The sequence below is a fragment of the Cibotium barometz genome, chromosome 14 (genome assembly GCF_041138505.1).
Source record: "Cibotium barometz isolate CiBa-2024 chromosome 14, ASM4113850v1, whole genome shotgun sequence".
Taxonomy (NCBI): Eukaryota; Viridiplantae; Streptophyta; class Polypodiopsida; order Cyatheales; family Cibotiaceae; genus Cibotium; species Cibotium barometz.
This window is the reverse complement of record NC_141059.1, coordinates 54,058,831-54,073,128: the sequence shown is the minus strand read 5'-3', so window position 1 is coordinate 54,073,128 and position 14,298 is coordinate 54,058,831. Positions and strand designations below refer to the sequence as shown.

The 14,298-nt window shown below is 42.6% G+C and overlaps 1 protein-coding gene across 2 annotated transcripts; it reads left to right on the top strand.

The window, feature by feature from the left end:
- The first annotated feature begins 253 nt into the window (after positions 1 to 253).
- LOC147632199 (uncharacterized) lies at positions 254 to 13,946 on the top strand. Of its 2 annotated transcripts, none has more exons than XM_086808846.1 (2): positions 254 to 412; positions 13,341 to 13,946. In XM_086808846.1, exon 2 carries the CDS (start codon positions 13,348 to 13,350, stop codon positions 13,744 to 13,746), a length of 399 nt encoding a protein of 132 aa, XP_086664972.1. In that variant the 5' UTR covers positions 254 to 412; positions 13,341 to 13,347; the 3' UTR covers positions 13,747 to 13,946. The 2 variants fall into 2 exon arrangements, with proteins under 2 accessions (XP_086664972.1, XP_086664973.1); XM_086808847.1 differs by having other exon boundaries at positions 257 to 412; positions 13,319 to 13,946.
- Positions 13,947 to 14,298: the final 352 nt, after the last annotated feature.

The window sequence follows — 14,298 nt, the reverse complement described above, 5'->3', positions numbered from 1 at the left end:
TTTTAGGCCTTCTCAAAGAAGTTTTTAAAAGACGTTGATGTGACCATTGCTATGCTTGAATTCAATTTAAAGTAGAGACTACTCAACTTTTGAAAATTCTATATCTAAGATGGGAGAAGGAACTTGGAAAAGTAATTTGTTAAAAAACAATGAAAGTTAAAAAAAAATGCTACAAACCGACAAACCGTGTTTACACGTTTGATTTCACACCTAAAAATTATATCCGCCAGTCTAAAGGCAATTAGGGTAACGTATGGGCCTATTAAAAGCTGAGAAAGCTCATCCGTCCTTGATCCAAAACACTTCATAACATCTGCTGTCTTTCTGCACAGTTGCGAGATCTCGTTTTGGAGGGGAGGTCGATCTGCTGAGCCCAAAAGAGAGAGATAGAGAGAAAAAACCCAACAACCAGGTACTCGCTCTGCTTTATCTCTCTGATCGCTGTTTTTCTTGGCTTAGGTTTCCTCTTGAAGTGGTTTTCTTTGGTGCTTCTTCTTTTCTATGTTGGGTGGATTTTCTGATGATCCAGTTTCACCAAGTGCACAGCAAAAATTGCCATTTCTTTTCGTCGTTGTGAGTATTCGTAATCTAAGGTGCTACGGTTCAAACCTCGACATGTTTTAAGCAGAACCTTGTGTCAAAATTAATACAGCTACCATCGTGATACAGCCATGAATGCAAGAGTACTTATATGGGCAGATCCATTTCCTATGTAACTTAGTTTAGGCAGAGGGATTATATATTCACACAGCCTTACGGCATGGTATTGTGGAGCAGTCTCATCTCTCTCCTTTGAATACAGCCTGGAATCCCCCTTTCTTGATCTCTTGCGGCAGGAGACCAACTGCATTATCCATCTGCATTTGGCCTGACTTCATACAGACCAGACATGAATATCCCTGACATTTGCTGTACCAATTCCTTCTATTTTCTACTTCCCTTAGTGCTAGGCTTCATTATGGCTGAGTCTGCCCTGCATCTCCGGAGGTTTGACAGAAACTCAGCACGAAGGGCTTTGTGTGAATATATGCTCTTATGTGTGTGTGTGTGTGTGAGAGAGAGAGAGAGCATATCTTGATATAGAGTTCTACACCCACTATTGGGCACTGATGATGTAAGTGGGGATGTCGTAGTATCTAGTCCATACTATGCATAATGGAGTTGATAGTTATATAGTCTTGTGGGTTGACTACCTTGAGTATATAACATGCACCTTCCTAAAAGGTGAGGGCATGTTCTTGGATTCATCTAGGTATATATATATAGCTTTCCTATCTGACAGGCAAGGCCTGACTCAACTTAAGTCAAGAGTGCTACCTACACATTATCTGAATATCTCAACGAAATCATTGTATTTATTCTAAAAATCATTTCATCTATGTACCCAGCAGTGTAGTCGCGTTGGTGGGTTCAATTTGTGCTCGTTGCAACTAGTGGTTGTGCTTGAAGTAACATAAAAATCCAATTATAAAATAAAATATTGTGCAGTCAGTGAACGTGCACATGTGAATGGTTTGCATGTGCCACATCATGAAATATAACATGTGTTGCGGAAGTGTGTCTATTAACTTACTAATTAAAGTTGATCACTTAATTTGCAAATACACACAGAGAAGACCAGATCACCTAATCTACTGGATATTGCAAAAGACGAATACATTAAAGTTGATCACTTAATTTGCAAGTACACACAGAGAAGACTAGATCACGTAATCTATTGTATATTGCAAAAGACGAAATACCTATGATGTTGATCTTGGATCTAGACTTAGACCATGACTCCTGTCCGTTAATGCAATATGTGGAAAAGGCTACTCTTCAGGTCGTTGCTTCTAGGAACTTTTGTTGATGATCCTCAACTCACCCTTGGTTGCTTTGGGGTATTGGCATTGCAGATTTGGTGCTTTGGATGCTTTGATCCTTTGTTTGGGATGTCTCTATCTGGCGTTTCTTGATGGCTGGTTGTTTTCTGGTTGGCCATCCCGTTTCAGTCCCAATTTTTTTATCATAAAGGTCATTTAATGTGTTCATACTCTGCTCAATAAGTGTCTGGTCCTTCTCGGTGCCTATTGGGCTCTCAAATCTACTCCAATCTTGCCCCTAAATTTACTGTCGAACTGCGTGATTGTGCTTGTGGCATTCATTGGGGTGACGCACGTGGCACAAGGCCATATGCACCCTTGCTCCAATTCTGCCTTGGTCCATTACTCCCCATTAGTGGCCCTCTGCCATTGTGTTGTCACAAATGTAGAGTGAACATGCATGATGGCCATTGTGTTGTCACAAATGTAGAGTGAACATGCATGATGTCTCAAAACTAAATGCAAACTTGAGGATTTTGAATGATCATTTTTCTCATGACGTCTCTCTGTAGGCACATTCCTTCTCTTTAGGCACTTTGTCCGCCCCCTTGGAAAAGAGCTTGGACACTAGTATTGGATGACCCTCCACTGTTGGGGTAGTCACATGCACTGGCCCTTACGTGTCTTCGAAAATGAAATTCTCTGGATGCTTCGTCTCTTCCACCACCCAGGTTACTTCATTGGTTTACACTCCATACTTGGGGAAAATGTCTCTTGAGCCACCTGTGGTCTCTGGCATCTTCGAAAACTTCCTCTTGCTGAGTTTCCACTCTTGGTGAATTCACCTCCTTTGCGCCTCTATCTGTGGTGTCTTGAGCCACCTGTGGTCTTGGAAGCTCTCTGGCATCTTCGGAAACTTCCTTTTGCCGAGTTTCCACTCTTGGTGAATTCACCTCCTTTGTGCCTCTATCTACAAGCTAGTTGTGTGGTCTTCAATGCGGTGCCTCGTACCTGAATCGATTTCTGAATCTCCACTAACTTGCTCTCCAACCACTATTTGAAATAGCCCAGATAGCAATTCTAAAAATTAAATGACATTGACAATAGGGTTGGAAAGGGCTGAACCTCTTGCTAATACATATATTATCAAGGCTTTCTTGAGATACAAGTTCCATGGGCAATGAATGCAAGATTTTCAATGACACTATGCAATGAAAATAGATACCAAACATGTTTGTGTTGATCCCAGTTGTTGAAATCCAAAGCTTTAGATGTAACATTGCAAACAAGGGATGCATGAAGATGACCCAAATTCGTTCACAAGCTTATGGAGGCCACAAAGGCCGAGTCTATGATTGCACACACTAAGGACTCTATGGCCAGTGTGAACCCTTGGGAGATGGCTCTCAACCATTTTAGTGGAGATGTGGTCAAAGGCAAAGTTGGTGAGCTTGTGTCAAAGAACTCCTGTGTGAGGAGACGGGTAATGATTTTTCTCACAGGACAAAGTCCTATTGACACAAGGATGAGGTCTCAGTGACTTCAGAGCAAGCCTCTACCTCGTATGGGTCAGGAAAAGCAAGAGATGTACATGGAAGAGAGTGGCAAACTTGGTGGAAATGTATATTTGGTGCATTCTTCCCATGGGGAAAGTGTTGGGTGAGTTAGCCGCTGTACTTTGCCTATGGAATTGGACAGGGAAGAGCCCCGTCATGGGTTGAAAGTTATGCATAATGATGGGATAGCCAAGGACAATCATGTGTTACCCTCATGCCATCGAGTATGCCCGTGGGGAATGAGTTTCATGCAAGGTTCCTTTTGTGATTGCTAGTGCTGGGAGGCCACCTTTGCACAGGCCGTCATTGCATAGGACATGTGTCTTTGTGCTGCATGTTTCTCGCCATGGTCATGTGCATGTACATTCTGCTGTCCCGTTGGATAAGGGGAAGAGGAAGATAGATGAGGAGGGTCACCAGGCCAAGAGATGAAGGAATTTAAGGCAGGTTGATAATTTGTTAAGTTTGAAGCTCATCATGGTGGTTATGATGTGAGCATGGAATGCATAGATGAGAATTTTTTTGAGAAGTCAAAGATTTGCCATATGAGCATGTTTTTAAAGGGCTCAGTTGACCATTGTGGATCACGGAAAAGCTCTCTTGTAGCCTTGTTCAAACAAGGGAGAACTTCAAAGACAGGTTCTATGCATAGTTCTTGCCTCCCAATGCTGTGGAGAAGATCATGGGTAAATGAAATGGGATAAGGTAGAGCATAAGGACAATGAGTCTGTGCAAGCTTATGTGAACAAATTTTGGAGGATCTATTTGAAGGTCCCACCAGTTTGATATTGCCTTCATAGATGAGGAATTTTCTGAGAGCCATATGAGCATGTTTTCAAACGACTCAGTTCACCATTGTGGATCACGGAAAAGCTCTCTTGTAGCTGTAAGCCTAGTGGGGCGTGGAGTGATAGACTCAACCATGTGTCCAAGAGATAAAGATATAGAGAGAGGGGGGAGAGAGAGAAGGGAATAGGGGTCTTGCACAGTACACCATATTGAGCGGGGAACAAACTCCATCCCCTTTCTTGAATTTATTCAGGAACAATCCACGGGCACATTGGCAAGGATCAATACAATCAATGAATACAAAACGAACAGATATGCCAATGTAAGATATCCAAGTCGATGTGGATGTCGAGGTCGAGGCATGAGATCTCTGATGCCGAGCACACCACGGGGATGACCCACAAGTATCTCTCACCGGGCTAGTACCAAATCTAATATCCAAATCCAAATCCAATGAATCCAAGTCCAAGTCCAAGTCCAGATCCAAGTCCAAGTGCAAGTCTAGATCCAAGTCCAAGTCCAACGTCTAAGTTCCATGTTTCATACCCAAACTTCATGCCCAAGCTATATATCCAAGTTCCATGCGTAAGTTCCATGCTTCATGCCTAAGCTTTATATCCAAGTTCCATGTGTAAGTTCCATGCTTCATGCCCAAGCTGTATATCCAAGCTCCATGCTTCATGCCCAAGCGTTATATTCGAGTTCCATGTGTAAGTTTCATGCATCATGCCTAAGCTTTATGCCCAAGCTGTATATCCAAGTTCCATGTTCATGTCCAAGCTTCATGCCCAAGTTCAAGCTTCCAAAGGTGGGTGGAGGCTGAGCGGCGGCAGAAGATTAGGGTCTCCTTGCTCTCCACAAGCTTGGTGCCCAAAACAAGAGGGTTCTAGCTTCTTTTATACTTGGGGAGGGTCTTGTTTGCCAAAAAGCCATCATGCTTTTTCTTTGCCTTTTTATGCTTTGCGTTTTCCTTTTTGTCTTTGCTTTTGCTCTTTTTACTTTTTTGCCTTTGCTTTTGCTCTTTTTACTTTTATTAATAAAATATTACTCAACTTTTGGTGCTTTGCTTTTTTGGCCTTAACGTCTTAGAGAGAAAGCGCCTTTTAGCTTTTTAATCCGGCTCAGTCTCCTCTTTCCAATGGTACCCTTGGCTTGCGGTCAATCCTGTTTGACTTTTTGCTTTTTCATGCTTTTTGACCAAGAATGGTGCTTTTTCTTAATCAAACCTTATAGACCCTGTCCCCATAGCTTCTTCCACTTGTCTAGTGTTTGGGCATGGGTTTCATATTGTGAAATAGAGCTAGGAGGACCAAATAGATACATTCTCTCTCTCTTATATTGCAGTTGTCCTCAATTGTGGATTGCAAGTGTTCCAAGCACATCCATATGTCCCTGGTATATTCATATGTTCTTGGTATATCCATATGTTTCAAGGTACATAAAGTATATCCATATGCTTCAAGGTACATCAAGTACATCCCCATCTGGTGAGCTTGTGCATCTGGTCTTTCCTCATATCCGTGGTGTCATCTGCTCATTTGACAACATCTCAATGCCTTTTCTTTGACCCATGTCCTTGTTCTTGATGGTACATCTTCATGGCTTGTCATATATGTGTTAGATATAATAAATGCATACTTACCTCTTGCAAAAACTAGAAACAAGCTAGTCAACAAACAAGTATGCATCATTCGCGTCTACTGGGTATTCCAGGTACTGGCTAGGTAGGCTGGAGCCCAATGGACTATCACATGCCATAATCCAAGCATTGTCCATACATAAAAAACAGCACACAAAATCAAAGAAATTCAAACATACATCAGTATGCAATGCACAAGTAATGATTCTCTTGTTCATGGATTGTCCTGTGTGGTTTCATCGAAACCGTGCTGAGCCATTTGGCCACTAGGACTGCTCAAACTATCCTCAAGGCCATGTGGTCACATTGATCGCCCGACTATGAAATCCAATACAGTCATCTGGGCCATCTGGTTGCATTGATCGCCCGACGGTGAAATCCAATAGTCATATGTGCCATCTGGTCACAATGACTGTCCAATTGCGAAATCGAGTGCAGTCATCTGGGCCATCTGGTCGCAATGACTGCCTGACGCTATTCCAATACAATCATCTAGGCCATTTGGTCACAATGACCGCCCGATTGTGAAATGCAATGGGTCATCTGGCATTGTAGCCTCCCATATACAAATCTTGCTCCTTGGGCTATCCAGCATCATTGCCACCCACTAGAACATGTCCAAGTAACCATTATAAGCAGAATAATGGTCACTTCCAATATATCTATATACAACGAATTTCAATATATATATACAATATATTTTAATACATACATACATACATACAATGAAGAGAGCTAGAGGCACAATTACTCCCTCTTGAACTTGTCTTGATCGCAAGACGTCCGAATCTCTACTTCAAATACATTTGGACCAACCATCTCTTCATAAGCTCGAAGTATATGTGGTAGTCCTAGAAGTACTCTTCTTTGGTATCCATTTTACATTCAATAGCGAATAATTCTTGAATTCCAAGAGGAACTTTTTGACCACTGTGTTTCCTCTTTTTCTCATAGAATGAAATGTAGGCATATGCTCACTTATGGTAGTGCTATGTGTGAACAGGGCTTAACCAAGGGCACTTTTTCCCATGTAGTTTTTTCCCTTGGATATCAAGTGTGAAAGGACACTCTATCTATATAACTTTTGTACTTCTATATTATATGGATGTGATACACATGCAAGGGTTGACTTGCATTTTGTGGCTACCACACATTTCATGTTTTGGCTCTCTCTCTCTCTCTCTCTCTCTCTCTCTCATTTCTGTGTGAGCTTCTTCTTTCGGCACCTAACCCTAATTTGCAGGACTGTGTGTGTGAGTGTGTGAGTCCACACCAACAATTGGTATCAGAGCTCTGGAAGTTCAGTTTGAGCTCTCTGGAAATTCAGTCTCAGCCAACCAGATTCTGTCGTCGTAGCTGCTTTTTTTATCGCTTGTGGATTTTCGGCAGACAGTCTGTCCGTCAGCGCAGTCTGTCCGGCGAATAGTTCGTCCGTCGGCGTAGTTTGATCGTCCTGCACCTAGCCGGCGGCAGAGAATGGTTGCCGTTGCTTTCAGCCTCCCGCCGCCCGATTTCGTCTCTTGTTTCCGACGGTGCTAGTGCGTAGAGAACCACCACCGCCTCGCCTGCTAGCTGCATCGCCGTCTGTGCTCGCAGGTGCTCCGCCGACATCCAATACCGTTGCTTGTGCTCGCAGTCTCCGTCTTCCACCTAGTTCAGCAGTGTTAGCGGCCACGCATCCGTTGCCGCCGGATTTGCAGTCCCATCTCATCTGTACCTGCTGCTCGCCTGTACCTACACTACCATCCCGTCTGTGCTTATATCTGTAGTCATGTCTTGCCTGTACTTGCTCGCCTGGTCGTCTGCACCTGGTCATCTCAAGTCTCGTAGGTATTTTAAATTCAGATTTTAAAAAGAAAATTTAAAAAGGGACCACATTTTTGCAGACATTCTATTGTAGGTTCAGTGAATTTGGGGGATTGGCATAATTTCCCTTCGCATGGAAAATTGCAGGAGGCAGAATTGCATGGAGAGTATTTGTTGCAGAATTGCCAAAAATTGAACATGCTGCTATGGTTGGAATTTGGGGGTTTTTCAAATTAAGATTAAGCCTCTTCTAGTTGCAGAAATTTGGGGCTTTTGTGAAAATTGGGCAATTGATTGCACATTGAAGCAATTGCAGGGCTTAAAAAATGGGGCTTTTCAGATTGGAGCATGTAATTGGGGATTACAGCGGTGATTTGTCACATATGTATACACATTGTGTGTAATTGGACAATTTGGTGTAGGTATATACTTGCTTCAGGTTGCAGGCAAAAATTTACACAGGACATTTGGTTGCCTGGCAGTGCACATTGATGCTTGGTTTGCTTGTAGGTGTATTTTGTGGACATGGCTCAAAATGCTACAGATGTATTTGGTGTGCTCACCCAGGAGGACAAGTTGGATGGATCAAACTACTCCCTCTGGAGTTTCATGATCCGTAATTTGCTGGTAGCCAAAGGGCTTTGGGACATCGTGTGGTGATAACACACGCCCACTTTCCATATAGCCAGCAATGCCTCAAACATTCAGCTCGTATCTATGATGATACGATGGTCTTTTCCAAGTCGAAACCCGTTACCGAGCAGGGGAACAAGCATAAAAGAAAGTTCTCCACACCTATGGCTAACACGACAGAGGAAAGTCTCGGACCAACCTTCGAAGAATTCAAGTTTGACACCAGCGAAGAAGAAACGACTCCTTGGGGCTTTAAAGCTCAAGAAGGAAGGACGTTGTTTTATCTGCGAAGAAAAAGGACACATGCGTAACGAGTGCCTAAAGCAAAAGGGTACCAAGTCAAATGCAAGACCCAAGCCAAAGGTAGCTAATCAGTTGTCTTTGACAGGTAAGTCAATTACTGTACTTTGTCGCCCTAGTACTTGTTCTGATTGTCTGTTCAATTCTAAGGTATTTGGCTTGCATGATCTTCTCTGAGTTTATGGAGAAGTGAATGGCCATAAAATTCACATTCTTTTAGACCGTGGCAGTTCGCATAACTTTGTTAACTATAAACTTGTACAGAAATTGAGTCTTGATACGACACTTAGCGACCATACCTATGAGGTACACCTACCCGCGGGAAGGCAAGTTTGGGATCGCACGGTGGAGATGCTTCCAATCCAGATTCAGGAAAAAAAAATACTCTGAAATGCTATGTTATGCATCTGGAAAATGTAGACTTGTTATTAGAGATTGAGTGGTTTAAGACTCTTGCCGTCCAGATAGATTGGTCTAGTCATATTTTTTCTTTTCAGCATAGGGACACCAAGTATAGTATTTTAGGTGATTGTATCCATTCCTCTCAGGAACCTCTTGTAAATACAATTGATTTTGGAAATATAATGAATTCTTCTTTGTATACCGCTTTCCATTGTGTATTGATTTCACTTTCTTCTTTTCTCATCCCTTCCATGGATGTAAATGAATTGAGTGTGTTTGAAAGCAAAGAATTACAGAAGATGCTTGATTCGTTTCAAGATGTATTTCCTAAGGAACTGCCATCGGGTTTACCATCTGAACGGACAGTAGATCATCGTATTGACTTGCTCCCTGGTGCTTATCGTGTCAGTATTCCACCTTATAGGATGAGCCAAGCTGAGGAAGATGAGTTGGCTAAACAACTCCAAGATTATTTGAGGATGAGCCAGATCCGTCCAAGTAAGTCACCTTGGGGTGCACCTGTGTTGCTTAGGAGAAAGAAGGACAACACTTGGAGAATGTGTATAGATTACAAGAGATTGAACAAGTTGACCATTAAGAACCGTTATCCTCTCCCTAGATCAGATGACTTGATTGACCGGTTAGTAGGAGCGAAATATTTCATGAAGATAGATTTACGTACTGGCTATCACCAGATACATATTCATGAAAGGCATATCGAAAGAACCGCCTTTCGGACTAGGTATGGCCATTACGAGTTTCTCGTATTACCTTTTGGGTTAACTAATGCTCCAGTCACTTTCCAGCAAATGATGAACAATCTTTTTCATGAACATTTGGGAAAATTTTTTGGTGGTGTTCCTGGATGATATTTTGATTTATAGTTGTACTCTTGAGGATCATGTCAGATACTTCACGATTGTCTTATCTATTTTAAGACAGAATCGACTATATGCTAAGTTAAGTAAATGTGAGTTCTTTATGACCGGCATCATTTACTTGGGACACAAGATCACTAGAGATGGGTTGAGCATTGACTATGACCGAGTTCAGAGAAGGCTTTGGACTGGCCTATACCGCGAACAGTGAAACAACTTCGTTCTTTTCTCGGTTTTGTTGTTTTTCTTCGGAAATTTGTACGGGAGTATTCTCAGCTTACACGACCGATGACCGACTTATTAAAAGGTCGTGGTCGTAAGTCAAATCAGCCTATCACTTGGAATAACGATTTGGATATCGCCTTCAGACTTTTGAAAGATAAAGTCAAGGAAGCACCTATCTTAGCATTGCCTGATCCTAGTCGGCCTTATGTTCTTGAAACTGATGCCAGTGACTATGCTATTGGGGCTGCTTTATTTCAAGATGGTAGACCGGTTGCTTTTGAAAGTAAAAAGCTAGACGACACTCAATCTCGTTGGCCAACCCTTGAGAAGGAGCTTTATGCTGTGATTCATGCTCTCAAGGTTTGGAGACATTATTTATATGACTCCAAGTTTGTGGAGGAAGGAAAGCTCGTTGGACAGAGTTAATGCAAGATTTTGATTTTGAGATCCGTTATCTGAAAGAATCCATGAATAGTATTGCAGATGCGCTTAGTCGAATTCGAGAGGTGGATACTTTGTCGTTCACCGAGATTTCTACTCACTTATTTTTCTCATTGAGAGGGCTTTGCAGATAGTTATTTTGGTCCATTTTGGCAGAAGATCCAGGACGGGAGCTCATTGATTGACCAAGACTCGATGACTGAGCAGTTTACTATTCAGGCTGTAGGAGGCCAGTGGATGATTCAGAATGGTTTACTATTCCGTAATGATAAAATTTGCGTACCACAGATCCCGGACATTAGATCCAAGATTCTTAAGGAGTGTCACGATGCCCCTTCTGCTGGACACCCTGGGTACACAGGACACTATCATTAGTGAAACACACTTTTTATTGGCCGAAGATGAAAGGGTATGTAGAAGATTATGTTCTCAAGTGTCAGATTTGTCAGGCAAATAAAGCTGAACGCTTTAGACAGGCTGGGTTGTTGCATCCTTTGTAAATCCCAGGTAATAAATGGGAAAGTATTTCCATGGATTTTATTACCGGATTGCCAAGAACACATCAAGGCCAGGATTCTATTTGGGTTGTGGTAGATCGCTTGACAAAAATGGCTAGATTTTTATCGACCCGGAAGACCATTACAGCTACGCAGGCAGTTTATCGAGCAATTGTTTAGACTGTACGGGTTACCCTGCAGGACATAGTCAATGATAGGGACTTTAAGTTTACGAGTGATTTTTGGAAACTTGTTTTTGAGAAGTTTGCATAGTGCCCAAGGGGTCCCATATGCCAAAAATAGCGGGTTTGGGTGAATTTGAGTTCCTCTGATCATCCTCAATCTGATGGCCAGACTGAAAGAGTGAATCAGATTTTGGAGGATATGCTTCGGGCATATGTATCCAAAAGACAGAGTTCATGGGAGGATTATCTTCCTATGTTAGAATTTGCATATAACAGTACTAAGCATACGAGTACAGGTTTTAGTCCTTTCATGCTTATGTATGGTTTTCAACCTAGATCACGTGTTACAATAGGATTCTCATGACTTTAGCATGATGCAGCACGTAATTTTTTGCAAGATATGCAAGAAATGTTACAAGTTGCGAAGGAATCTATTAGAAGTGCTCAAGACCGAGACAGGTTTTATTCTAATAGACATCGTTCACCCAGAGAGGTTCTCTGAAGGAACGATGGTGTATTTGCGAGTTCCGATAGATTTCGAGACTTTACGGACAGGTAGATCTCCGAAATTATCTCCTAGATACTGTGGACCATTTTGTGTTACACGACGGATTGGTTCAGTTGCATATTAATTGGATTTGCCTTCTCATGTGAAAGTTCATCCTGTTTTTCATGTCAGTAGACTTAAGGAAGTACTGGGTGGAGCAGATCAGTTAGTTACTCTTCAAGAAATTATAGATGACATTTGTTCCGCACGAACTTGAAAAGATTCTTGGATTTCGTGAACGAAGATTGCGTAATACGCTTATCACGGAATACAAGATCAAGTGGAAGGATCGTGTTGAGGAGGACGTTACATGGGAGACGTTGACTACTCTTCAGAGAGATTACCTTGGCTTTTTAGTGAGCTCAGGAGTGAGCTCTTAGAGGAAGGGGAGTATGTCATGTGCACAGTGTGTATCTACCGTGTGCTACACGCACGCAAGATTAGTTTCGAGGCTTGGGGAAGCTTGGAACTAGGCAAGCTGATTGACGAGCTGAGCTAGGGATATACTAACGGGCGGGCACCCAAGTATGGACGGGCGGGCGCCCAAGTGTGGACGCCCGATGACCGGCCAAGAGCCTATAAAAGGGTGGCCAAGGTTAGTTATTGGGACATAGAGAGTCTCGCGAGTTTGTGAGAGCTCTATGGTCTTGGAGCCTGGATCTAGTGCAGACGTGCACCTGCTTTACGGAGTCGAGGCTGGCAGCAGTCTCGAGGCCCGTGAGGGCAGCTTCGTGGTGGTATGGGACGTTGCGAGGAGGAGATTGGTCAGTACGTCATCCTAGTTAGCTCAGCTCGTGGCTCGGTGGGGACAGCCAAGATTGTGGGCTTGCCCACGGCTGTCATGGTTGGGTGGTGAGTTAGGCCTGCACCCCCTTGCTTGTTTGTTTGTTCGTTTGTTTGTACTATTAGTTGAGATGGAGTTACATTAATAAACTTCATTGAATACTCTTCTTTGTATGTCAATCAGTGATTTAGCATGTTCTTGCCACTACACTCTTCTGTGTATTGTCAATCAATGATTTAGCATGTTCTTGCCATTACAAGTATGATCAATTTGCACTCATCTAGCATTCTGAAGGTCCTGCCAATTTAGTGTTTTTGAGGCTACTGTGTTTTTGCTGCTGAAGGCTGGAGTGGAGATGCCCCCCTCCCCTTTTTTTAAAAAATTTAAGTTCTTGGTCTATTAATTCATATGGTTCTTTATCCTCCAGGCACTAATGATCCCACCTAGTCTAACCCTATGCTTAACCTAAACTCACGGATCACTTAATGATTCTGTCGCTTTTAAGTGAGGGTTGACAATGCCCCCTAAGTCTCGCCTTTTACATGGCCTCATAGTAATGTCACATGCATTTGAGGCCTAATGCATGACAAGAGGAGCTTATTTTTCGAGGCTTTTAAGGGATGCTTGTATCATCTACAATTGATACTTGAGCTTTTTGACAAGGCTTCTAAGTGATATTTGCCAGCCACAGATGGGCTCTTTTGGCTCACTTTTTACGATTGCAGAAGTGGGCAAGGCATGTCCTTATTTCTTGCTTTTTTTTTTCTGTTCGTAAAGTTGTGTAATTTTTTTTTAAAAAAAAAATATAGGGCAGAAGCTCTATGTGAACACTAGTTTGTGACTTCCTTTGTTGCAGGCGGAACATGGCATTGGAATGGGCAGTATTGGCTTATGCCGTGGCCGCCGAGGCTATCATTCTCTTGATGGTGACCATGCCTGGTTTGGAGCGTTTACGCAAGGGAGTCATTGCAGTTTCAAGGAGTTGTCTGCAGCCGTTGATGACAATAATCCCCTTCTGCCTCTTCCTTCTCATGGATATCTATTGGAAGTTTGAGCACATGCCAAAGTGTAGTGGACCGGAGTGCTCGCTGGCTGAGCAGACAAAGCATGCCAAGTCCATGATGAAAAGCCAGCGCAATGCCATCCTCGTCCTCTCCGCCCTTCTTCTTTATTGGCTTCTCTATTGTGCTACTCACATGTTGGTACAGATTGACAAACTTAACCAACAAGTGAAGCAGTTGAAGCAACGTCACTCTGATTGATGTACTGGTGTCCGTTTGCCTTGGCTGCATATGAAGCTTAGTATATAAGTATGCCACTTTATAAAAAAGGTTTGATGAGCTGCTTTCAGTGTTTTGTATTACCGTTTCTCTTGATCTGAGACATTTTCTGTCGCTTGACAAAATGTTGATAGTTTCCAGGTACCAAGTTTCTAAGCTAATGTGGAAAACAAACTTAGACAGCAGTTTTCTGTACTGTTCATAAAATTGGGAGTCTGCACTGCTAGGACAGGGCTACTTCCTCGTTTATCATGTCATGCTTGAGGGATCCTACAACAAAGCATTAGAGGGATGTTGACATGAGTCAATGCATCCTGCTTGTTTGAAGAAACATATTATCAATCCAAGAAATGAATGTTAAGTTAGAATTTTGCAAGGACATGCATCTTATTAAACTGCAAATATGGTTACCAGGTTTGTAAGATTTCATGAAAACTATAGCTTGGTGAGGTATGTTGTAGCCTTGAGGGGCTTGATTTTGTGCGCTCTTAGACGCCTCCCTGTGGCACGGGGCAGTGGTGGCGGCACCTTGGG